The following is a 27299-nucleotide window of genomic DNA, read 5'->3' as shown; positions in this document are numbered from 1 at the left end:
GCGAGTGGCGGTGTGAGTGGCGAGTGGTGGTGTGAGTGGTGAGTGAGTAGTGAGTGAGTGGTGAGTAAGTGGTGAGTGAGTGATGAGCGAGTGATGAGCGAGTGAGTGGTGAGTGAGTGGCGAATGACGTATCTCTCCCCCCGCCCCCCAAGTGCGCACGACCACGGGGTCTGGTGGCCCCCCTCGCTGGAGCCGCATGTCCGGCTCGCTGTCCAGGCCGCTGTGGGTGGTGCCCAGCGGCAGCAGCGTCAAGCTGCGCTGCCTCGCCACCGGAGTGCCCACGCCCTCCGTGGCCTGGCACCACGACGGAGGGCGCCTCCACGGCGGGGAGGAGCGGCGCCTCGGGGCCTTCCGGGTGAGCGGGGCCGGGTGAGCGGGGCTGGGTGAGCGGGCTGAGTGAGCGGGGTTGGGTGAGCGGGGCCGGGTGAGCGGGGCCGGGTGAGCGGGGCCGGGTGAGCGGGGCCGGGTGAGCGGGGCTGGGTGAGCGGGGCAGGGTGAGCGGGGCCGGGTAAGCGGGGCCGGGTGAGCGGGGCTGGGTGAGTGGGGCCGGGTGAGCAGGGCTGGGTGAGCGGGGTCAGGTGAGCGGGTTGGGCTTCACATTCATATTCTTAGGTTTTTTCGGTAAAGTCACTGTGTAGGTAAAACATTTATATTAATAAAAGTAAAATAAAAATTAAATAAAAATCACGTTTCGGAGGCAACACAAGCTTCCCAAACGTCGTGATTTTTATTTTATTATTTTACTTTTATTAATTTAATTTTTTTTACCTACGTGACTTTACCGAAAAAACTAAGAATATGAATCCTTGCAGTCTTGAAAGCTTCAAATCTAGAATTATGTGTTTCACATCTTGACACAAACTTTTGGCGTCTGGTCCAACACCAGGGTGAGACTGGGCTCTAAGAAAAGCTGTTTCGGGTGTGGACCAATCAACTTCAAGGACAGTGCATATCATTATCATCATCAGAGTTGTTCCTTTTTGTTTGCATTTTGACTGCTTGTGTTGTGTATTATTGCAAACATGATGCCTTGTATAAAGGTGTCAGTTTTTGTACCAGTTGAAAGGGTAAAAACCTATTACTTTATTTTGCCACTGGCAAAGGAGATGTCTCATAGTACAAACTGTTTGATGGCCGGGTGAAAGGGTGGACGGCCTCTTGTTATATTTGTCACGCCGTCCAGGAAGCAGCCACGAGCTGCTAGACATGGTCCTGGGAGTGACATTGTCTGGTCCGACACTTTGGTGTGGACCAAGCAGTGTGTAAGACAATGGCGATGTGTGTGTGTGTAATGTTGTTGTTGTTGTGCTGTTGAAGCTGAGGATCAAGGACTGGACGCTCGTGCTGGACAGCGTGGTGCCCTCTGACGCGGGCAACTACAGCTGTGTGGTCAGCAACCAGCACGGCTCCATCCAGCACTCGTACCAGCTCGTCGTCATCGGTGGTGACCCCCCCTCCACTCTCCCCCCCTCCACTCTCCCCCCTCCCTCTCCCCCTCCCTCTCACCCCTCCATCTCCCCTCTCCCTATCATCTCCCCCCCTCCCCTTTTTTTCTCTTTTTTTTCTACGATCAGTGGAAACAAGAAGATGCTCGGTGTAGTCGGCACTTTGCTTCGTTCATCATTTCGTAATTTTTTTGCCTCTCCCCCCTCCCCCCTCCCGCCCCTCCCGGCGTGCAGAGCGTGGCCAGCCCCAGCGGCCGTCGCTGCAGGACGGCCTCCCGGCGAACGTGACGGCGGCGGAGGGGAGCGACGTGGAGCTCCGCTGCGTTGTCCTGCAGAGCGCTGGCGGCAGCAGTCAGCAGCAGCTGCACCACCACGTGCAGTGGCTCAAGCACGTGGAGGTGAATGGCAGCCTCGAAGCACCCAATGGCTCACCCTACGTGCACGTCCTCACGGTGAGCGGGCGAGGCACGGGGGCACCCACCCACTCACCCACCTACTCACCCACCAACTCACCCACTCACCCACCCACCCACTCACCCACTCACCCGCTAACTCACTCACTCACTCACCCACTCACACACTCACTCACTCACCCACCCACTCACCCACCCACCAACTCACCCACTCACTCACCCACTAACTCACCCACCCACTCACTCACCCACCCACTCACTCACTCACCCACTTACCCACTCACCTACTCACCCACTCACTCACCCACCCACTCACTCACCCACCCACTCACCCACCCACCCACTCACTCACTCACCCACCCACTCACCCACCCACTCACCCACCCACCCACTCACTCACCCACCCACTCACCCACCCACTCACTCACCCACCCACTCACTCACCCACCCACTCATTCAACCACCCACTCATTCACCCACCCACTCATTCATTCATTCACCCACCCACTCATTCACCCACCCACTCATCCACTCATTCACCCACCCACTCATTCACCCACCCACTCATTCACCCACCCACTCACCCACTCATTCACCCACCCACCCACCCACCCACCCACTCACCCAACCACTCACTCACCCACCCAGTCACCCACCCACTTACTCACCCACCCACCCACCCACTCACCCAACCACTCACTCACTCACCCACCCAGTCACCCACCCACTTACTCACCCACCCACCCAACCACTCACTCACCCATCCACTCACCCACCCACTCACTCACCCACCCACCCACTCACCCAACCACTCACTCACCCATCTACTCACCCACTCACTCACCCACCCACCCAAACTCAGCGGAGGCTGACGTCACCCTCTAAACAACAGGACTCAGAAGCCACCGCTTCGCCGGGTACTTACTGCTGGTACCTAATAAATAAATAAATAACGTTGAAACTTGTTCACGTGACATTGAATCTTACTCGTTGGCCATGTCGGGTGGTGGCGAGTTCGACGACACAACGCTTACATGCGACGCTCCAACCCAAATCACCCCTACCCCGCACAGCAGCCTGCGTCGTGGGTATACAAACAAGATGCTGATTCGCTCGCTCTCTCCGCGCCGCCCGCCGTGTCGCCTCAAGACGGTGGGCGTGGAGGTGACGGACGTGGAGACGGACGTGCTGTACCTGCGCAACGTCAGCACGGACGACTCGGGCCGCTACACCTGCCTGGCGGGCAACGCCGCGGGATTCGCTCACCGCTCCGCATGGCTCCTCGTCGTGCCGCAAGAGACGCCGGCTGGTAAGATGTCGACTGCCTCGCCTGCTCTGCAGGAGGTCGTGGGTTCGATCCCGATCCTGACAATGCCTGCTGCTGCTGTATATTTAAAGTTTGCGTCTCTCTCTCTCTCATCATCATCACGGTGGCTGAGATGTTGACTGCCTCGCCTGGTCTACAGGAGGTCGCGAGTTCAATTCCAACTCTGACGATGCCTGCTGCTGCTGTATATTTGGAGTTTGCGTCTCTCTCTCTCATCATCATCACGGTGGCTATGAGATGTTAACTACCTCGCCTGGTCTGCAGGAGGTCGTGGGTTCGATCCCGACCCTGACGATGCCTGCTGCTGCTGTATATTTGGAGTCTGCGTGTCTCTCTCTCTCTCTCATCACGTGGCTATGAGATGTTGACTACCTCGCCTGTCTCCCTGTGACAGTGGACACCGCCCTGGCTGCTCCCGTGAGAGTGGGCGGCGGTTCTTGTGCCGCCGCCCTCCTGCTGCTGATCACCATCGGTGCTGTCACCGGCCTCACGCGGAGGAGGAGAGGATCGACCAGCGGAGAGGGGGAGATGCAGGTGCAGTTGAGGTGGTGGTGGTGGAGATGGTGGTGGTGGTGGAGGTGGTGGCGGAGGTGGTGGTGGAGGTGGTGAAGGTGGTGTTGGTGGTAGCGGTGGTAGGCGGTGGTAGTGGTGGTGGTAGCGGTGGTGATGGTGGTGGTGGAGGTGGCGGTGGTAGCGGTGGTGGTGGTGATGGTGGAGGTGGTGGTGGCGGTGGTGGTGATGATGGTGGTGGTGGTTGTGGTGCCGCCCCAGGTGCTGTCTGCGCTGAGCGGCGTGGAGCTGTCGGGGGTGACGGGGCCGTGCGACCGCTGGGAGTTCCCTCGGGAACGGTTCGTCGTTGTTGTTGTCGTCATCATCGTTGTTGTTGTCGTCATCATCGTTGTTGTTGTCGTCATCATTGTTGTTGTTATCATCGTTGTTGTCGTCGTTATTGTGTGTATATGTCTGTGTGTCTGTGTATATGTTTGTGTCTGTGTATATGTGTGTGTCTGTGTATATGTCTGTGTATGTCTGTGGGTCTGTTTATTTGTGTGTGTGTCTGTGTATATGTCTGTGTATAAGTGTGTGTGTCTGTGTGTGGAGTGATGGCGTAGTGGTTAGCGCTACGCTGCGCTACGAACCCGGCGACCAGAGTTCGATTCCCGCTCACGGCCAACACCAGTGACGATTATCTGAACCGGTCCTGGGCCTCCCCTAGGTCTACTCAGCCTTAAATGAGTACCTGGTGCGGTGTGTAAACATCGCCACAGGGGAGACAAAGGCGGTCGGGCGTGGTGCTGGCCACCCACCCCCTTGTGTACCGTTCCGGCCTTCATAGGTGCTCGCTAACAGCACTTGCCCCTACAGTCTGTTAAGGCTACAGGGGGGTTCTTTGTTTTGTGTGTCTGTGCGTGTGTCTGTGTGTGTGTCTGTCTCTGTGCATGTCTCTGTGTGCGTGTGTCTCTGTGTCTGTGTGTCTCTATGTCTGTGCTTGTGTCTTTATGTCTCTGTGTCTGTCTGTGTCTGCGCGCGTGTCTCTGTGTGTCTCTGTGTGTCTGTGTGTGTCTCTGTGTCTGTGCGCGTCTGTGCGTGTCTCTGTGTCTGCACGCGTGTCTCTGTGTCTGTGTGTATCTGTCTGTGCGCGTGTCTCTGTGTCTGTGCGCGTGTCTGTGTGTCTGTGTGTCTGTGTATCTGTGTGTGTCTGTGTGTGTTTCTGTGTATCTGTGTCTGTGTGTGTGTATCTGTGTCTGTGTGTGTCTGTGTGTGTCTGTGTGTGTGTCTGTGTGTGCAGGCTGACTCTGGGTGAGCAGCTGGGTGAGGGTTGTTTTGGCCGCGTGCTGCTGGCCGAGGCGCTGGGCATGGAGCCGTCACGGCCTCACCGCAGCGTTCGCGTCGCCGTCAAGATGCTGAAGGGTGACGCCCGCGGGGTTCTAGAACTAGGAGTTTGTGGGGCGATCGCTACAAGTTTACATTTCGATGTAAAGCTTTCGTGACTGCAGGGATTCATCTTCTTGGTTCTTTCGGTAAAGTCCACGTAGAAGGGAAATAATGAAAGAATAAAAATAAAACAATGAAATACAATTCTCACGACGTTTCGGCCACAACGCAAGCAGCCGTCCTCAGGTGAGAACAGGTCTGTCGGAAAGACAGACCTATTTGTATTACTAAATTATGTTTTATTATTTTATTATGTTTTTATTATTTTATTATTTGCATTCTACGTGGTGACTTTACCGCTAGAAGAGTTTGTTTTTAATTTGTGTTCGGACGTGCGGCGTGCGAGCCCAGCGCACGCCACGGAAGCGGAGACCCACGACCTCCACGCGGAGCTGGAGACCCTCAAGAAGATCGGACGGCACAGCCACCTGGTGAACCTGCTGGCGCATGCACACGGGGCGGTGAGCGTGGGGGGGGGGGTGAGTGTGGGGGGGTGGTGAGCGGGGGGTTGGTGAGTGTGGGGGGGTGGTGAGGCGGGGGGGTGGTGAGCGTGGGTGGTGAGTGTGGTGTAGTGTGGTGGTGAGTGTGGGGGGTGGTGTGGGTGGTGAGTGTGGGGGGTGGTGAGCGTGGGTGTGAGTGTGGGGGGTGGTGAGTGTGGGGGGGTGGTGAGCGTGGGTGGTGAGTGTGGGTGGTGAGTGCGGGGGGTGGTGAGCGTGGGTGGTGAGCGTGGTGTGAGTGTGTGGGGGGTGTGAGCGTGGGGGGGTGGGAGTGTGGGGGGTGGTGGTGGTGGGGGGGTGGTGAGTGTGGGGGGAGGTGGTGAGCGTGGGGGGGTGGTGAGTGTGGTGGTGAGCGTGGGAGGGTGGTGAGTGTGGGGGGGTGGTGAGTGTGGGGGGGGGTGGTGAGTGTGGGGGGGTGAGCGGGGGGGGGGGGTGTGGTGGGGTGGTGGTGAGTGTGGGGGGGGGTGAGCGGGGGTGGGGGTGGGGGGGTGGTGAGCGGGGGGGTGGTGAGTGGGGGGGTGGTGAGCGTGGGTGGTGAGTGTGGGGGGGGTGGTGAGCGTGGGTGGCGAGTGTGGGTGGTGAGCGTGGGGGGGGGTGGTGAGTGGGGGGGTGAGCAGCCCCCCTCCCTCGTGATGGCGATGAACTCTTCACCTTGTGGACTAATTTGGCTTCGCGAGTGATGTTGGCAAAGCCGAGAGTTGGGTCGTCTTCTTGGTGACTCGGCTTCTAAAGAACCGGGATTGTGATCATTGCACCTCCCCCGTCCCCCTCTCTATTTCGAAGCCAATGAAACCAACACGAACTTGTAGACAACTCGAGCAGCAGGCAAGGCCTGCACTCCGCTGCCTGTACGGCTCCTCTTCAGAAGCGACCCCTGGCCGCCGCCGCCGCCACTCACGGCAGCTCAAGCCGCTTTGCTTGACAGTGGCAGCCCCAGTGACGTTTGCTGTTGAGAGCGACTTGCCCGCCGCTGCTCACCAGTTTGTATGTCGTCAGGCAAGACCCCCCCCCCCCCCCTCGAGCTGCGTTACTCTTGTTCCGGAAGCCACCTGGCCATCACGGACGATTGCTGATGGACATTAGTAGCGATGTCTATTCCAAAATGTGAAAAGGGGAAAAACCGTAGGACACGGGGGAAATAAAAATCCATCTGGATCGAACGCACGACCTCCTGTAGACCAGGCGAGGTAGTTAATATCTCATAGCCACCGTGATGATGATAAAGAGACACGCAGACTCCATATATACAGCAGCAGCAGCAGGCATCGTCAGAGTTGGAATTGAACTCGCGACCTCCTGTAGACCAGGCGAGGTAGTTAACATCGCATAGCCACCGTGATGATGATAAAGAGACACACAGACTCCACATATACAGCAGCAGCAGCAGCAGGCATCGTCAGAGTTGGAATTGAACTCGCGACCTCCTGTAGACCAGGCGAGATAGTTAACATCTCACTGTGCCCCTCCCCCCCCAACTCCCCCAGGCCCCCTGCTCATGATCGTTGAGTTTGCGGCCAAGGGGAATCTGCGCGACTTCCTGCGTGCACACCGCACGCCCGGCGCAGAGTGCACGGTGCGTGGCGGCTACGGAGCCGGCGGTGGTGGCGGTGATGGCGGTGGCGGCGGCGGTGGTGGCGGTGGTGGCGGCGACGAGGTGAAGGGCGAAACGCTCTCCATGCTGCAGCTGGTGGCCTTCGCCTGCCAGGTGGCACGCGGCATGGAGTACCTCACCTCTAAGAAGGTGCAGCGACGACACCCACCCGCACGCACATCTACCCACTCAACAACAACAACAACATACTCTTCGTTTTCTCAGTAAAGTCACGTAGGTAAAAAATTTAATTAAAATTAATAAAAAATAATAAAAATCTTAAATACAAGTTAAGAACTTGCATCTTGGAATCCCTGCCTCACTTGATACAGCAAGTCTGGCTGTGACGGTCCCACCAGACGACGGAGACTTGTGTTGCCTCCAAAACGTCGTGATTTTTATTATTTTATTTGTATTAATTTAAATTTCATTTTCTACCTACGTGACTTTACTGAATAAACTTAGAGTATGAATCCTTGCAGTCACGAAAGCTTCAAATCTAGAACAACAACAACAACCGCCATTCGCCACTAAGTGGCGGTGACGTCACCACGACGCTTGTGCCAGGCCATGTGCACCTTGAGGCCACGTGAAATGTCGAGGAGGTCACGGGGCAGACCCAGGTGCCACGGGTTGACTGACTGAGATGACCGAGATGACTGGCTGATGCACCACCTGTGCCCCCTACTGTACCAATTGGCTGCGCTTTAGCCACCCGGTGCTCCGCTCGTTGTTGTGAGCGTCGCTCCTCTGCCCTTCGTTGTTGTTGGAGGGCGACTGCATCCAACTGCCCAGTAGCGTCCTTCACGAGCCTCCTCAACAGAGGCCGATCTTGACACCGCTGGTACCAGTCATCGGCAAGTCTACTCAGCTCCACGTCCTCCTGTACCACATCACTCCATCTCTTCTTTAGCCCAGTGTTGCGCCCGTTTAGCCCCCTCAATCCAGGCCGAACAAAAGCTGTTTAGGCATGCGGTGGCTGGGCATGCGGGCGACATGGCCCAGCCAACACAGCCTTGCCTACCGGAGGAGCTCACCGATGGGACTTCGTCCAGATCTTTCAAGGATATATGAGCTCCTCACACAATCCAGCCTGGTTAAACCCAGGATGGATCGTAGGCAGGCCAGCCTAAATATTTCTAACCGGTGAAGATGCTCCATTAGGGGGGTCCATGTTTCGCAAGCGTAGAGAAAGGAGGGAATGGCTGTGGCCGAGAGGACCTGAAGTTTCGTGCGGAGCGACAGACCAGGTAGCTTCCACACAGCGGTATGCAACCGATGAAAAGATATTGCCGCTCGACTGATTCGGAGTGAGACCTCTGCTGTCAAACCGGAGCCGGTCATGAGCACACTGCCCAGGTATGGGAAACTCTCCACTCTCTGCACAACTGCCCCAAGACCAGTTGGGAGTTGTGGGGGTGGAGTGTCCGATGGTACAAAATACCCAGGCAGGTGCTTAGTTTTGGTGGGGCTGATGATAAGTCCCCACATCTTAGTGGCACGCTCCAGTTCCAGCAGCAGTGCCTCCAACTCCTCTTCTGAGTGAGCAGCTATTACCAGATCATCGGCATACATAACATGGTTGAGCAATAGGGAGCCATCCCTTGACCGCACCTGGGCATCAATCAGCCTCCCATTGTATCTGTACCACATGTAAATTCCTCCGGTACAGCTACTGAAGGTTTCACGAACTACGTGGTCGAAATAGATGTTACATAATGTGGGAGCCAGAGGACATCCCTGTCGCACCCCAAAATAAACAGCGAATGTCTCCGACTCCCGGCCACGTAGTTTTACCCGGGCCCACTCACCATCATGAAGGTCCTTAATGATCGTGAGCAGTGGATCAGGGACTCCGAAAGCACGAACAACCCAGAGCCCAGGCCTCCTGATGGTATCATAGGCCTTGACCAGGTCAATAAAGCAGAGATGTAGGTCTTGTTGGAATTCCCTACACCTCTGCTGTACCAGACAGACAGAAAATATGGCATCTGTGCAGGACCGCCCTTTCCTGAAACCGAATTGGGGCTCGCAAGCCTCTCCTCAGTGTGTCTAGCAAGGCGATGTTGAATAATCCTTGCCTGGACCTTTCCCGGCACACAGGAGTGAGATGCCCCTGTAGTTGTTACAGTCTGTGTCGTCCCCCTTCTTAAAGAGGGAGACCACCAGGGCATCCTTCCAATCCTCCGGAACCCGTCCAGTGGTCAAGACTTTTTTTATGATATCATGTAGGGCAGTCTGTGCACAAACGCCACCCTCCCTCAGCATTTCGCTTGGGAGATTATCTCTGCCCGGTGCCTGTCCTGGTCTCAGACTCCGGATCGCCTTCAGTACTTCCTCTACAGATGGCACCTCAGCCAGCCACTCACAGGGGGTGACCTCTTCCTCCAATATTTGAGGCACCGCAGCCTCGGCAGGGTTATCCCCACTTTGCGCCATGATGTTTTCCTGGCTGAGGGATTTCCCCTCCCCCAGGACCTCACAAAAATGCTCAGCAAATCTGCAAACCTGTTCCTGGGGGTCGGAGATTGGATCAACGTTTTTTCCCCTAATGATGGAAATAGGTGTGGCGCTGCAGATAACTTTTTGATGGAGTTAAATAATGATTTGTGATCGTGAGCCACTCAGGCAGACTCCGTCTCCTCAGCAACCCATAACCATCACCCATCCTTGCAGCGCCTCACGGCTCTCCGAACCTCCGAGCGAAGGCTGCGGTAAGCCTCCTCATTCTCTGACGTGGGATGCTGTCGACGATTAGAGTGGGCATGTCGCTTTTTCTCAACTATCCTGAATACCTCCTCTGTCAGCCAGGGTCTCTGGAGAGGTCTGGACCGCGTATCCAAAGCACCCATTGCAGCTGCATGAGCCACAGTCCTAAACCTCGCCCATTAACCCTCGACATCAGGAGGAGTTGGGACGATGCCAACCCCATCTGCAAGCAATGATGAAATTCTCACTTGCAACTTTCATCAGCTGAGACCAGGCCACTTTAGGTTGGAAGGGGGTCCTGGGTGTACACCCACCACCGGAGTGGAAGAATGGCAGGCGCATCTTACAGATGACTAGTCGATGGTCAGAGGGCATATCAGCTCCACGGTAGGTCCTGGTGTCAAGGACATGGGCTCGCATCCGCTGGTCCGTCACTATGTAGACCAGCAGATGTTTTTGCTTGGACCCGTCATGCATTCATGATGTTGTGTGGATGCGCCAATGCCGGAAGAGCGTGTTGGTAATTACAAGCCCATGGGCTGCACAAAAATCTAGCAGCCTCCTACCGTTGTTATTGAGCTGATCTGGCCCATGCCTTCTAATCACTCCAGATCAGCTGCCAGCATCATGACCAACTCAGGCATTGAAGTCACCCAACAAGATGACTCTATCCCGAGTGGCCAATCTAGCCAGCACCTGTGACAGGAGGTCATAGAAGGCATTTGACTCATCGGCTTTGCCTGCATCCCTCCACGGATGTTCGTGTTCGGTGGGGGCATAAGCAACCACGACCACCACTCCTCGTCTCCGGTTGATGGGAAGGCGAGCCCAAAGTAGCCTGGGGCTTACAGCTTCCCACACCTCACCGCCATGCTCCCACGCCCCCTTCATTTTTTTGTTCAGAAGAAGAGCCAGACCCTGTTGTTTGGCAGTCTCCTGCCCCGAGTAAAGGACTGTCCACCCCTTATGGTGGCAGGAGCCAGGACCGGTCCACCGGACCTCCTGAATGCCACAACGATCCAGGCGGTACCGGTCCAGCTCCCGACAAAGGAGTGGCAGCCTCTCCTCCGCAGTGAGTGTTCGAACATTCCACCTCGCCACACGAAGTGGTTTTTCGTTGTTTCTGGAGAAGCCCCAAGGGTGAAGATTCAATCTCCTGGTTCCGACAATTGGGGTTTGGCCAGGAGACGTCATAGACACCTGTCCCCCCCCCATGGCCTGCGCCACAAACTTATTAGTTACATATTTAATTTGTGGTTTAGTGGTAATTAATTGAAGGTGGAGGGGTTACCAACCCATTGCACCCGTCCAGAGCCCCCGTTTAGCCACTGTGGTGGTCGCAGACGCCATGACGGGAGAGGCCAATCGGCATTGGCCCTCCCCCCACAGCACTGTCCATGACAGAGTTGCCCGTCCGGCACCCACACACCCCTACCCACACACCCCTACCCACACACCCCTACCCACACACACCTACCCACACACCCCTACCCACACACCCCTACACACACATCTCCTACCCACACACCCCTACCCACACACATCTCCTACCCACACACACCTACCCACGCACCGTGTGTGTCGGTGTCACAGTGCGTTCACCGGGACCTGGCGGCCAGGAACGTCCTCGTCGTTGACGGCGGAGTTGGTGGCGGCTATTCGGTGAAAATCGCTGATCTGGGCCTCACCCGCGACGTGGGCGGCGAACGTGACTACTACTACCAGCACAAGACTGCTGCCGTGAGTGGCGGTGGTGGCGGTGGTGGCGGCGGTGGCGGCGGTGGAGGCGGTGGTGGCGGGGGTGGTGGTGGCGGTGGTGGAGGTGGTGGCGGTGGTGGCGGTGGAGGAGGTGGTGGTGGTGGCGGTGGTCATGCCCGGGGAAGGGGGGGGGGGGGAGAGAGAAGAGAGAGAATCTTTCATGAAATCTTTCATTTGAAAAAAAGAAGAGGGGGGGGCACATAAGCAAAACATTGAAAAAAATTACGAAATGATGAACGAAGCAAAGTGCCGACTACACCGAGCATCTTCTTGTTTCCTCTGATCGTAAAAAAGAAAAGAGAGGGAGGTAGGGGAGAGGGTGGTGGTGGATAAAAGGGTGGTGGTGGTGGGTCAAGGGTCAAGGGTCAGGCTGTGCGTCGTTGACCTCCCCTCGTCACCTGTCGCCCCTCCAGGGACGCCTGCCGGTGAAGTGGATGGCACCGGAGGCGTTGCTGCACCGCGTCTACACACAGCGGAGCGACGTGTGAGTGGCTGTGACACGTTGACTACCTCGGCTGGTACACAGGTCGTGGGTTCCATCCAGACCCTGACACTGCCTGTGTGAGTGGCTGTGACACGTTGACTACCTCGGCTGGTACGCAGGAGGTCGTGGGTTCCATCCAGACCCTGACACTGCCTGTGTGAGTGGCTGTGACACGTTGACTACCTCGGCTAGTACGCAGGAGGTCGTGGGTTCCATCTAGACCCTGACACTGCCTGTGTGAGTGGCTGTGACACGTTGACTACCTCGGCTGGTACGCAGGAGGTCGTGGGTTCCATCCAGACCCTGACACTGCCTGTGTGAGTGGCTGTGACACGTTGACTACCTCGGCTGGTACGCAGGAGGTCGTGGGTTCCATCCAGACCCTGACACTGCCTGCTACCGCTGTATACGGTCGACCCTTCCACATCTCGGGGGTTAAGGGCGCGGGCCCCCCACGATCTGGAAAAACCGCGTACATTGTTTTGGTCCCCTCACTCACCTCCAGCCAGGGGGTTTTTGAGATACAAAGATCACTGCGAGATCACTGCGAGAAGTTTTTTTTTATTGGTTCTTTTTGTGTTTTTAACGCCGTTTGGGATGGGTATTTGGTCATATATGAAGGTCAGTCGTAAGTAAAAATAGAGAGAAAATAAAAAAATAAGAAAGAAATGAGAAGAATAATAGTATCACAAAACACAGCAATAATCACATCTTAGCCAATTATACAAATACTCGCTTTACTACCCGGCTTCGCCTGAGACTTGGGTTAACACACGGCCTACGCGGAGGGTTTGGGGGGGGGGGGGCGTGACGTCAGCAGACACACTGCTGACAGAGGAGGAGTTCAGGATGGTTGAGAAAAAGCGACAGGCCCACTCTAATCGTCGACAGCATTCCACGTCAGAGAATGAAGAGGCTTACCGCAGCCTTCGCTCGGAGGTTCGGAGAGCCGTGAGGCGCTGCAAGAATGGGTGGTGGTCACGGGTTGCTGAGGAGATGGAGTCTTCTTCAGTGGCCCACGATCACAAATCACTATTTAACTCCATCAAAAAAGTCACCTACAGTGCCACACCTATTACCATCATTAGGGGAATCTCTGACCCCCTAGGAACAGGTTTGCAGATTTTCTGAGAATTTTTGAGATCCTGGGGGAGAGGAAATTCCTCAGCCTGGAAAACATCATGGGGCAAAGTGGGGATAACCCTGCTGAGGCTGCGGTGCCTCAAATATTGGAGGAAGAAGTCACCCCCTGTGAGTTGCTGGCTGAGGTGCCATCTGTTGAGGAAGTACTGAAGGCGATCCAGAGTCAGACCAGGAAAGGCACCGGGCAAAAATCATCTCCCAAGCGACATGCTGAGGGAGAGTGGCGTTTGTGCACAGACTGCCCTACATGACATCATAACGACAGTCTGGACCAATGGATGGGTTCCGCAGGATTGGAAGGATGCCCTGGTGGTCCCACTCTTTAAGAAGGGGGACCGCACAGACTGTAACAACTACAGGGGCATCTCACTCCTCAGTGTGCCGGGAAAAGTCCTGGCAAGGATTATTCAACATCGCCTTGCTAGGCACGCTGAGGAGAGGCTTGAGGAGCCCCAATGTGGTTTCAGGAAAGGCCGGTCCTGCACAGATGCCATATTTTCTGTCTGTCTGCTACAGCAGAGGTGGATGGAATTCCAACAAGACCTACATCTCTGCTTTATTGACCCGGTCAAGGTCTATGATACTATCAGTAGGCATGGGCTCTGGGTTGTTCTTCGTGCTTTCGGAGTACCTGACCCTCTGCTCGCGATCATTAAGGACCTTCATGATGGTGAGCGGGCCCGGGTAAAACTACGTGGCCGGGAGTCGGAGACATTCGCTGTTTACTTTAGGGTGCGACAGGGATGTCCTCTGGCTCCCACATTATGTAACATCTATTTCAACCACGTAGTTCGTGAAACATTCAGTAGCTGTACCGGAGGAATTTCCATGTGGTACAGATGCAATGGGAGGCTATTCGATGCCCGGGTTTGGTCAAGGGATGGCTCCCTATTGCTCAACCATGTTACGTATGCCGATGATTTGGTAATTGCTGCTCATTCAAAGGAGAAGTTAGAGATGCTTCTGCTGAAACTGGAGTGTGCCACTAAGAGGTGGAGCCTTACCATCAGCACCTGCCTGGGTATTTTGTACCATTGGACACTCCACCCCCACAACTCCCAATTGGTGATACGGCAGTTGTGCAGAGAGTGGAGAGTTTCCCATACCTGGGCAGTGTGCTTATGACCGGCTCCGCACGAAGCTTCAGGCCTTCTCGGCCACAGTCATTCCCTCTGTTGTGTATGTACCCCCTTTTTATTTTTTTTAATATTATTTATTTATTTTTTTAAAGAATTATTCTGCCAACATAGATAATATCGTTTTTTTTAATAGACGCGGCCACGTGGGAACGAACACGCCCCCACACTTCCACAGAGGCCCCCACACTTCCACAGATGCGCGCATACCTCATTTCAAAGGAGAGAGGACATGAAAGGGGGGGCAATAAGGTAATTAAAAAAAAAACTCCCCTAAATTCACACAAGAGGAACAAGGGAGGGGGGGAATTGCAGGCGGGGGGTTGCAGAACCAGGAGACACGGAGGAAGAGATAATTATATTCTTAACAAAGAAACAGCATCGACGACAAAAAGCACAGATGGGTCTTTGAACCATGTTAAATACACAAGTTACCAACTTAACCATAAAGATTAAGCAAACAGTATCCATCCTCACTCCAATTGAAAACCAGACGACAATCTGAACCAGAATCGCGACCCATCATTGTTAATAAATACTGACATTATTTACCTTTAAAGAATATCTACACGGCCGGGCCGAAGCATCAAAGAATAATTATGGCATCGATTTCGCTCCAAAACAAAATTCCTAGCCGGGATATCAGATCAAATAATCACAAGAAGTCAAAAAATAAGTACGGAATTAAAGTAGAAGAGAAATCAAGGGCGGAGAAGGCTCTCAAAATTAACCAAACACAACACCCATGGGAAGCGAGCAACACGGCCGCCTTTGTCTTTCCGAGAGGATCACGACACACAGGCACCAAGCCAGGAAATGACACCCATAAAGTTGGGGCAAGGGCTCAAAGGAAATTAACACACGCCTTCGAATAAATAAGCATACGCCGGGTGCTCCCACCGTGGAAACAACCGCCTTTGTCTCCCCACAACACGGACAAACACGCACGCGAAACACACGGACGGACACACACACGGACGCAGATGGTTCAGCCCACAGGAAGGTTTTATGACACAGCCTTTGAACAACTCGGGAAGCCGAGTGGAAGTTTCCGATATAAACCGAAGGAAAATCCATACAACACAGATCGTCCGGGCCACGAGCTCCACCAGAGATCATCCGGGCCACGAGCCCATCTTCGGCTCCACCACAGATCGTCAAGAAGTTTTCATCATTGAGAATGACGAGGGTCGCGGAGTAGCGACGCGTAGCTACAAGCCGAGGTCTGCACCACCTGAGAAGAATCGCTACCCTGAGTCGCAGAGCTGCGAGTGAAGCCAACAAAGACGCCAACGTCCACCCTGCCACGAACGAAGCATCGCTCCTCGTCAGAGTGACGACCAGCGAACAACCCGCAGGAAAGGCGGAGATCGCTGAACGAGCGCCAACTTGCGACACCGTGCGCCACCGTGCGCCACCGTGCACCACTTTGCGCTGAACGTGCGCCACCGTGCGCCACCGTGCGACACCGAGCGACAACGAGCGACACCCAGATCGACCAGCATCAACCCAAACCGACTCGTCATCCCGCCGTGGAGAAAAAGAGTCAAAGTCTTCTGAACGAGCGCCGCCGCTCACCTCACAGCGGAGAAAGTCTCAGCTGCCGCTCGCACAAACAACAGAGGTCGTATCGCTCCCCACATACAGACTCAATAAAACACAGAGAAAATCTTGTCAAACCAGTTTCCTTTGTCCCAGAATCTCGCCGAAGAGTTAATTAAAACAGAGCCAGATTCGCTCTCGCGCCCACACGCCCTCACCCACCATTGTATCAAACATTCCGTTAAAAAGGATTTTAGACTTGCCGATGAATCTATTGACATATACTTTCGCCTCTGGGATACAATAAGTGCTTTTTATTACCGCCATATGAAGTGTGTCATGCTTGTTTTCAAACTCGACCAGTCGCCGATTGTGATCAATACATGGGCGAACTAATGATGCCTGGTAGGAAAAGTAGAGGTTACAATTGATAGAAGTGTTTTTAGTCATTCAGTTCGTTAAATGCATAAGTGTTTATTCATTCATTTTAGTCAAATGCATAATCTCGTAATTGCATAAGAGTTTTGGTTATTCGTATTAGTTAATGCATAATATCGCAAATGCATAAGAATTTTTAGTTATTCAATTTAGCTAAATGCATAAGTGTTTATTCATTCATTTTAGTCAAATGCATAAGAGTTTTCGTTATTCATATTGCATAATTGCATAATGTCACAACTGCATAAGTTTTTGTCGTTCATATTAGTTAATTGCATAATCTTGCCCATGAATTATTGACGCATGTTTGACCTGCATGATAGAATGTCACGTGCTTGTTAGAATAAAATTGTAATCCAGAAGCATATCGAGTGTTCCTTCCAAGTCCATGCAAAACTGTCTTATTCTTGACAACTGTATCCTGTGATGAGATATGAAAATGGAGACCTAAAATATTATAACACACACTAGGATAATCGGTAAATGAATCTATGATAATCGTGTTATCCTGATTGATAACTCTGGATAAACGAAACTAAGCAAATTATCATAACTGCACACATTAACATAATCGCAAGCCTCTGCATAAATTACTACGATTATCTCCGTGATTATCATAATTTATGCATATAATTACACGCATTATCATAATTTACGCATATTAATACACATACTATCATAATTAATGCGATTTGCGCATTTTTCGGAAAATTATTAATTTTTATTATTTTCATCAAAATTTCATAATTCCGACACATACAACATAATGGGTGGCTCGTCCGGGATCTCTCGCAGACAGTGTTTTGCATGGATGATGGAATGAATCACTTCGTGTTAACCAGAATATCAGGATCGAACATTGCATGGTGATTGTGAACGGGCGGAAAACTAAAAAACGCCCTCTAAGGTTAAAACCCAGAATAGCAGGTTAAAACAGAGACAGTGGAATTAAGATAATATCGTATCAAACCAATTGCATCCTCTGATAAATGGTGTTAGAGGTACGCACTCTGAATCGGAAAATAACAGATAGCTCGAGTCGAATTGACTACACTCTGTGAGATAATTGTTTTATATGCACTCTGAAAAGAAATGTCAAATTAACTTCCGCCATACCTAAGATGCTAGGATTAAGAATAATTTTTGAATGGGTTACGGGATACGGGGAGCTCGTATTTAAACGTACCGACCAATCTGTTACAAAGCAGTACAGTCAGAGAGACATATGGGAAGGGAGCTGTATCGATAACACGAACACACCTCGGGGGAAACTAATTGACTGGATAAAATGTAACGAAGGCGAACACGATGTAAAAACTGCAGGAAAGGCAGGACAGGACTCATTCCTTTTCACACAGGCATACAGACAGGGATTGTGGAATGAGGAAAAATTTGGAAAGGAAACGGGAGAGAAATCAGTACTCGCGACACCAGCGAAACTCACAGACGTTGATCCGCAGAATAAATATGGAAGTAACAGTAAATCACACTCTTGGGTACGTGGACAGAGTCCAGGGACTAATCGCACAAAAATTATGGATGTCGAACAAAAAATCCTTTACAAAGGGAAACCCTCACAATTCGAGAGAGGGAGGAAAAATGTTAAAGTAAAGTCGACAGGACATGCTCCACTAAGGGCAGAGGCAAAAACTGAAGGGAAATGGCAACACGCCCGACACGGCACAGACCAAAATGACAGATTGCCTGATGATAACTTGTTTTATGATGACGCTGTCGGCGATCAACTTTCGGAATACCTATTCACCAGTAAAACCCTTAAATTGATGGACAAGGCTCTAGTCAGAATTCCCGATTTTGACCCCCACAATAAGACTATGGATATCCACACACATATCGCAACCGTAGAAGAGGAGGCAATGATTAGAGGGCTGAGGAGACGGGATGAAAAAGCGAGTTTGTTGAAACGGACCTTACATAAAGAATCCATTCCATGGGTAAAGTCACTGCCACACAAGGTTAGAAATGATTTTAAACAACTGAGCCTGGCAGTGATTCGGAAGTTTGGAGAATATTCGACACTCACTGAGGGGTTTTATGCTGTAAAATCGATGACCCAGGGCATGGACCAAGATCCACGTGACTACCTCGTCCAATTTAAAAGAGCGTATTACGCAGGCGATGTGAATCAATACCACGAAGGAGATAAAATGTTCAAAATTATGTTTTTTGAATCCTTGAGCCCAGAGATTACAGAAAGGGTGAGAATGGTTTGGAATCCAGAAACCGCATCCTTACGCCGCATAGAGAGCAAGGCGTACATGGCATGGTTATACAGAGCTAAGAATCATAATTCGGATCCAGAACACAGGGAGAGGGATGAGGAACCCAGCCTCTCAGAGAGGAATAAAAATCACCGAGCAGTCCCACAATGCAAGACGGAGCAGAAACGCACGCACACATGGCAAAATAACCCAGAGAGAGGTTGGCACGAGAATGAGAGCGGCACAAAGCCGAACATTCAGGAGAATCGCAGGAGGGGGAGGTTCAGAATAGAACCATACCAACACCCCATGCCACGACACACACAAGATCAAAATTACCCACAAAGATGGCGAGGTAACAATCCAGGAAAAATTTGGCACCCAAATGGGAGAAATACTGGGCTAAAAATGTACGAGAATCGCAGGAGGGAGAGGTTCAGAGCAGAACCATATCAACACCCCATCCCACGACACACGCAAGGTTCAAATTACGCACAGAGATGGGAAGATAACCACCTAGCGGGAAGGTGTTACACAGACCGCGGAGGTATGGATGCGAACATTCAGGAGAATCGCAGGATGGGAGGTCAAACACAATCGATCCAATTCCGACCAATTCCTCCACCGGCTATACCAGGAGGGAATAGAGGAATAACACAGAATGCGGTCCAAATACGTGATGAACCATCCACAGTGAGTGCGAGCGAGCGGCCAACACGCGCCCCACCCGCCGAGGTGTTAAACCCTGAGCAGGCTGCAAGTGACAGGGCTGAATGGAAGAGTGATCGGACGGTGGATAGCAGACAGCAGAGACAAAGAGAGAACACAGAGACACACCCTGAGGAGCGCAGGCGTGAGCCTTTGAATGGAAAATATCCAAGGGAAACCAAAAATTATGTGGATCGGAGTGCTAAAATGGAGACGAATGTCCATGACGTATCGGGAATGGTGTTGAAATCCAACACACTCGTAAAAACAATGAGGGCAACATTACGAAGGACAGAATTAAATCGACACACTGACTCGGCAAATGTGCATGTAATCGCAGAGAGAGCGAATGCCACGAACCAAGTGTCAAAGTGGGTCGTGTGCGCGAATTCTGGTTACGTGCAGCACAATTTTTCACCACACACTCCCACGACGCGAGAGAGTGAGAGAGGAAACTACAAAAACGAACCCGAAAACCGTGATCAAATTATCAAAGTGATAAGTGGTAAACCAGGCAACATGAGGAAGGTAACGCATAAATGCGTTCGAAACCGCTACCTAGCGTTTCCCAGGATTTAACAAAAACAAAAATGAATGTTCGTCAGAGTTATGATGTATGAGAACCGATGTAACGCAATATCGATGTTAACGTGTGTTATTTTCTTTGCTTAATTCAAATGTAACCAGGATTTAACAAAAACAAAAATGAATATTCGCCGGAGTTATGATGTATGAGAACCGATGTAACGCAATATCAATGTTAACATGTTGTTATTTTCTTTGCTTATTTCAGATGTAACCAGGTTAAGATTGTAATACGTGCACGCGCGTCGTAAGAAATAACCGCCGAGAGTAAGGGCGGCTGATGGGATGCATGACATAAAAAGGGGGCATTACTTTGTTTGAAAATTCGCCAGTGGCCAAATCGACCCCTGATAATTTTCAAAAGGGCGGACTGTTGTGTATGTACCCCCTTTTTATTTTTTTTAATATTATTTATTTATTTTTTTAAAGAATTATTCTGCCAACATAGATAATATCGTTTTTTTTAATAGACGCGGCCACGTGGGAACGAACACGCCCCCACACTTCCACAGAGGCCCCCACACTTCCACAGATGCGCGCATACCTCATTTCAAAGGAGAGAGGACATGAAAGGGGGGGCAATAAGGTAATAAAAAAAAAACTCCCCTAAATTCACACAAGAGGAACAAGGGAGGGGGGGAATTGCAGGCGGGGGGTTGCAGAACCAGGAGACACGGAGGAAGAGATAATTATATTTTTAACAAAGAAACAGCATCGACGACAAAAAGCACAGATGGGTCTTTGAACCATGTTAAATACACAAGTTACCAACTTAACCATAAAGATTAAGCAAACAGTATCCATCCTCACTCCAATTGAAAACCAGACGACAATCTGAACCAGAATCGCGACCCATCATTGTTAATAAATACTGACATTATTTACCTTTAAAGAATATCTACACGGCCGGGCCGAAGCATCAAAGAATAATTATGGCATCGATTTCGCTCCAAAACAAAATTCCTAGCCGGGATATCAGATCAAATAATCACAAGAAGTCAAATAATAAGTACGGAATTAAAGTAGAAGAGAAATCAAGGGCGGAGAAGGCTCTCAAAATTAACCAAACACAACACCCATGGGAAGCGAGCAACACGGCCGCCTTTGTCTTTCCGAGAGGATCACGACACACAGGCACCAAGCCAGGAAATGACACCCATAAAGTTGGGGCAAGGGCTCAAAGGAAATTAACACACGCCTTCGAATAAATAAGCATACGCCGGGTGCTCCCACCGTGGAAACAACCGCCTTTGTCTCCCCACAACACGGACAAACACGCACGCGAAACACACGGACGGACACACACACGGACGCAGATGGTTCAGCCCACAGGAAGGTTTTATGACACAGCCTTTGAACAACTCGGGAAGCCGAGTGGAAGTTTCCGATATAAACCGAAGGAAAATCCATACAACACAGATCGTCCGGGCCACGAGCTCCACCAGAGATCATCCGGGCCACGAGCCCATCTTCGGCTCCACCACAGATCGTCAAGAAGTTTTCATCATTGAGAATGACGAGGGTCGCGGAGTAGCGACGCGTAGCTACAAGCCGAGGTCTGCACCACCTGAGAAGAATCGCTACCCTGAGTCGCAGAGCTGCGAGTGAAGCCAACAAAGACGCCAACGTCCACCCTGCCACGAACGAAGCATCGCTCCTCGTCAGAGTGACGACCAGCGAACAACCCGCAGGAAAGGCGGAGATCGCTGAACGAGCGCCAACTTGCGACACCGTGCGCCACCGTGCGCCACCGTGCACCACTTTGCGCTGAACGTGCGCCACCGTGCGCCACCGTGCGACACCGAGCGACAACGAGCGACACCCAGATCGACCAGCATCAACCCAAACCGACTCGTCATCCCGCCGTGGAGAAAAAGAGTCAAAGTCTTCTGAACGAGCGCCGCCGCTCACCTCACAGCGGAGAAAGTCTCAGCTGCCGCTCGCACAAACAACAGAGGTCGTATCGCTCCCCACATACAGACTCAATAAAACACAGAGAAAATCTTGTCAAACCAGTTTCCTTTGTCCCAGAATCTCGCCGAAGAGTTAATTAAAACAGAGCCAGATTCGCTCTCGCGCCCACACGCCCTCACCCACCATTGTATCAAACATTCCGTTAAAAAGGATTTTAGACTTGCCGATGAATCTATTGACATATACTTTCGCCTCTGGGATACAATAAGTGCTTTTTATTACCGCCATATGAAGTGTGTCATGCTTGTTTTCAAACTCGACCAGTCGCCGATTGTGATCAATACATGGGCGAACTAATGATGCCTGGTAGGAAAAGTAGAGGTTACAATTGATAGAAGTGTTTTTAGTCATTCAGTTCGTTAAATGCATAAGTGTTTATTCATTCATTTTAGTCAAATGCATAATCTCGTAATTGCATAAGAGTTTTGGTTATTCGTATTAGTTAATGCATAATATCGCAAATGCATAAGGATTTTTAGTTATTCAATTTAGCTAAATGCATAAGTGTTTATTCATTCATTTTAGTCAAATGCATAAGAGTTTTCGTTATTCATATTGCATAATTGCATAATGTCACAACTGCATAAGTTTTTGTCGTTCATATTAGTTAATTGCATAATCTTGCCCATGAATTATTGACGCATGTTTGACCTGCATGATAGAATGTCACGTGCTTGTTAGAATAAAATTGTAATCCAGAAGCATATCGAGTGTTCCTTCCAAGTCCATGCAAAACTGTCTTATTCTTGACAACTGTATCCTGTGATGAGATATGAAAATGGAGACCTAAAATATTATAACACACACTAGGATAATCGGTAAATGAATCTATGATAATCGTGTTATCCTGATTGATAACTCTGGATAAACGAAACTAAGCAAATTATCATAACTGCACACATTAACATAATCGCAAGCCTCCGCATAAATTACTACGATTATCTCCGTGATTATCATAATTTATGCATATAATTACACGCATTATCATAATTTATGCATATTAATACACATACTATCATAATTAATGCGATTTGCGCATTTTTCGGAAAATTATTAATTTTTATTTTCATCAAAATTTCATAATTCCGACACATACAACACCTCCCTTATCTACGCTTGCCTAAACAGCTTTTGTTCGGCCGAATTGAGGGGGCTAAACGGGCGCGGCACGGGCTAGAGATGAGATGGAGTGATGTGGTACAGGAGGACGTGCAGCTGAGTGGACTTGCTGATGACTGGTACCAGCGGTGTCAAGATCGGCCTCAGTGGAGGAGGCTCGTGAAGGACGCTACTGGGCAGTTGGAGGCAGTCGCCCTCCAACAACAACGGAGAGCGGAGGAGCGACGCTCACAACAACGAGCGGAGCGCCGGATGTCTAAAGCACAGCAAGTTGGCAGTCGGGGGCACAGGTGGTGCATCAGCCAGTCATCTCGGTCATCTCAGTCAGTCGACCCGTGGCACCTGCTGGGTCTGCCCCGTGACCTCCTGCCAGCGGGCGTTCGACAATTCACGTGGCCTCAAGGTGCACATGGCCTGGCACAAGCGCCGTGGTGATGTCACTACCACTTAGTGGCGAATGGCGGTTGTTGTTGTTGTGTACGTGCGTGAGCATGCATGTGTATGCGTGTGTGTGGTTGTGCATGCATTTGCATGTGTGCGCGTGTTTGTGCGTATGTGTGTGCAGGTGGTCCTACGGGGTGCTGCTGTGGGAGATCTTCACCCTGGGGGGCTCTCCGTACCCGGGCGTCCCCGTGGAAAAGCTTTTCAAGCTGCTCGGTGACGGCTACCGCATGGAGCGGCCTGCCCTCTGCTCCGACGAGCTGTGAGTAGGAATCGGAGATCGCAACGACGACTACGACGATGACGTCATGTTACCTACAGGAGCGTCGTTCGTTGATGTTGTTGTTATTATTACTCTATACCAGGGGTCCTCAAACTACGGCCCGCGGGCCACATGCGGCCCGCCGAGGACATTTATCCGGCCCGCTGGGTGTTTTTGCCGCCGCTGCCTGTCTGTTACTTTTTTTATACATGAGAAGGACGGTCATTGGTGGAAGAGGGAGAGGGGGCGGAGTTCCCCCCAATCAGACTGCATTGATGGGCAGTACAGTCTGTAAGTCTCTGTGTGGGCAAAGTTATTGCTGGTATATTGTTTTTGTAGCGCTGTATATATATTGGTATTTTACTAATAGCAATTTTGACTCCCTAGGAAACAATGATGTCAAGAAAGAGAAAAATTGACTCGGAGTGTAGGATATTCAAAGAACAGTGGACTTATGATTACTTTTTCATGCAGTACAAGGAAAGAGCTGTGTGTCTGATATGCCAGAATATAGTGTCTGTGTTCAAAGAATACAATTTACGTCGACACTATGAAACTCAACATAAAGATAAATATGCTTGTTTGGTCGGAGAAGTGAGAAAAGATAAAATATTAAAACTGAAAAATACATTGGCAACTCAGCAAAATACTTTTGTGAAGCAGAAGCAGCTAAATATTTCATCACTGCGAGCAAGTTTTCAAGTTGCCAAGCTAATAGCGTGCACTGGCAGACCATTCGTGGAGGGAGAATTTGTTAAAGAATGCCTTCTTTCTGTTGCCAAAGAGATGTGTCCAGAGAAGGCCGATTTATTTAGTACAGTGAGTCTTTCAGGACCTACAATTACACGGAGGATTGAAGAAATGGGAGACAATTTGCATCAGCATTTGCAAAACTCCACAAAAAAACTTTCCTATTTTTCCTTGGCACTCGACGAAAGCAATGATGTTCGTGATTCTGCACAACTTCTAATTTTTATTCGTGGGACGAATGACTATTTCGAAGTCACAGAAGAGCTTGCTGCACTGCAAAGCATCAATGGAACAACTACAGGAGAGGATATCTTTCGATTTAAAGCTTTCGTGACTGCAGGGATTCATCTTCTTGGTTCTTTCGGTAAAGTCACATAGAAGGGAAGTAATAAAATAATTCTCACGACGTTTCGGCCACAACGCAAGCAGCCGTCCTCAGGTGAAAACCAGGTCTGTTGGGGAGACAGCGTCTGAATGAAACAGCACACGAGCTTGGAGCATATATAAGCTGGGTTGGAAGCGGGGGAAAGGGCGCCTTGACAAACGAATTTGCATATCAAGAGGAATTTAGCATATTTATGGGAAATGCAGGAATGTTATTAGTACTACATATGTCCGTGCTGCATATGTAGTACTAATCACATTCCTGCATTTCCCATAAATATGCTAAATTCCTCTTGATATGCATCTCTCCCCTCTGAGACATATCCTCATCTCAGGAACCATGCACTCAAAATGGCAACCATCTTTGGCAGCACTTATGTCTGTGAACAGACTTTTTCCAGAATGAAACATTTGAAATCTCCAACCAGATCTAGACTAATGGTTGCACACTTGCATCACTTGTTACGACTAGCAGTGACAAATATGGAACCGGACATTGACCATCTCATTAGCCAAAAGCAGGCCCATAGTTCCCATTGAAATACTGGCAAGTTTGTTGATTTAACGTACTTGTTCTTCATTTTAAATATTGTATTTGTTCCCGTTTTGTTTCTTCACTTCAAAATAAGATATATGCAGTGTGCATAGGAATTTGTTCATAGTTTTTTTTGTAACTATAGTCCGGCCCTCCAACGATCTGAGGGACAGTGAACTGGCCCCCTGTTTGAAAAGTTTGAGGACCCCTGCTCTATACACTACACTATACACTACACTATACACTACACTATAATTGTAAATACAGTAGTGGGTTTACTCTATACACTACATTATACACTACACTATACACTACACACTACACTATACTTGTAAATACAGTAGTGGGGTTACTCTGTACACTACACTATACACTACACTATAATTGTAAATACAGTAGTGGGTTTACTCTGTACACTACACTATACACTACACTATACTTGTAAATACAGTAGCGGGTTTACTCTATCCACTACATTATACACTACACTATACACTACTCTATAATTGTAAATACAGTAGTGGGTTTACTCTATCCACTACACTATACACTACACTATACACTACTCTATGATTGTAAATGTAGTAGCTGCATGTCTGTGCACATTGCGTGTACGCCGTGCGCACGGTGTACACGCACGGCGCGTGTTGAACTTGACTCGCGTGTCGCCGTGCGCAGACACGCGACGATGAGCGAGTGCTGGGCGACCGTCCCCAGCGACAGACCGACGTTCGCGCGGCTGGCGGACGACTTGGGGCGGATCCTCGTGGCCAACGGGGGCCGCCGTGACGAGGTGACCGCTGCCCCGTCCGGGAGGGGGGGGGGGCGACATGGGCCACGGGGCAGAGAGAGAGATGGAGACGTGGGGGTCGTCAGGCCGTAGGGGTCGAACCTGCGACCTCCCGCTTGCCACCACGCTCGCAGGATGCCGTAGAGGGAAGAGAAGTGGTGGTGGTGGTGGCGGTGGCGGCGGTGGTGGCGGTGGTGGTGGCGGCAGTGGTGGCGGTGGTGGCGGTGGTGGCGGTGGTGGTGGTGGTGGCGGCGGTGGCTTTGGCCATGATGACATGTTTATTTTAAAAGGACTAAACGTTGATCTTCTTCACACCAGTGATAGCGATGATCTGTTCTGGTCCCGGGTCTCCACTAGGTCGACTCAGCCTCAATCGAGTACCTGACGTGGTATGTGTATTAAACATCGCCGCCGGGGAGACAAAGGCGGCCGGGCGTGGTGCTGGCCACCCACCCCCTCGTGTGCCACAGCGCCGGTAGCCTTCATAGGTGCTGCTACTCGCTAACAGCACTTGCCCCTACAGTCTGTTCAGGCTACACGGGGATCTTGGTCTTTGTCATCTCTCCCCCATCTTTCCCCCATCTCTCCCCCACCTCTCCCCCATCTCTCTCCACCTCTACCCACGAACATCACTTGCTCCGACAGCCTGTTTGAGGCCACACAATGGGGGGTCTGCTTGTCTGTGTGCGCTAGGACTACGTGGACATGACGGCCGGACTGATGTAGCCCGCCTGGAGATTCGCCGACACTCCCCGTGGTGGTGTTGCTGGTGGTGCTGGTGGTGAAGGAGGGAGGTGGTGGTGGTGGTGGTGCTGGTGGTGCTACTATACACTACGCTACTATACAATATACACTACACTATACACTACACACCACACTACTATACACTACACTATTTTTAGCACCAGGCTAGGGTAACCTACGGGTGTGCTAGGAATCCCCAGTACCCTTCCCCTGGGGTGTGGAGTGTGATAGGACACGGGAACGTGTGCCTGCAGCGGGAACAGCCCAGCCGCCGCCGCCGAAGGAGGAAGGCTCGAGGGTTAGAAGCCCAACCTCGTCGCCGGGCGGTGATGGCGGCGTGCCCCCGCCCGGGGCAGACGAGGGGGAG

At 51.2% G+C, this 27299-nt stretch overlaps 1 protein-coding gene across 1 annotated transcript; it reads left to right on the top strand.

The window, feature by feature from the left end:
- Positions 1-196: 196 nt before the first annotated feature.
- On the top strand, positions 197-26914 carry LOC133361984 (fibroblast growth factor receptor 1-A-like). Its single transcript, XM_061580959.1, is given in 15 exon segments — positions 197-355; positions 1318-1441; positions 1680-1897; positions 3008-3209; positions 3580-3719; positions 3957-4033; positions 4975-5096; positions 5472-5558; positions 5561-5581; positions 7102-7358; positions 11511-11657; positions 12089-12159; positions 23592-23729; positions 26077-26191; positions 26882-26914. Coding segments are annotated over 15 exon segments (1911 nt in total).
- Positions 26915-27299: the final 385 nt, after the last annotated feature.

This window comes from Lethenteron reissneri, unplaced genomic scaffold (assembly GCF_015708825.2).
Source record: "Lethenteron reissneri isolate LAM-NWPU_2019-01 unplaced genomic scaffold, ASM1570882v1 scaffold_1319, whole genome shotgun sequence".
Taxonomy (NCBI): Eukaryota; Metazoa; Chordata; class Hyperoartia; order Petromyzontiformes; family Petromyzontidae; genus Lethenteron; species Lethenteron reissneri.
This window is presented reverse-complemented; position numbering and strand designations above follow the sequence as displayed.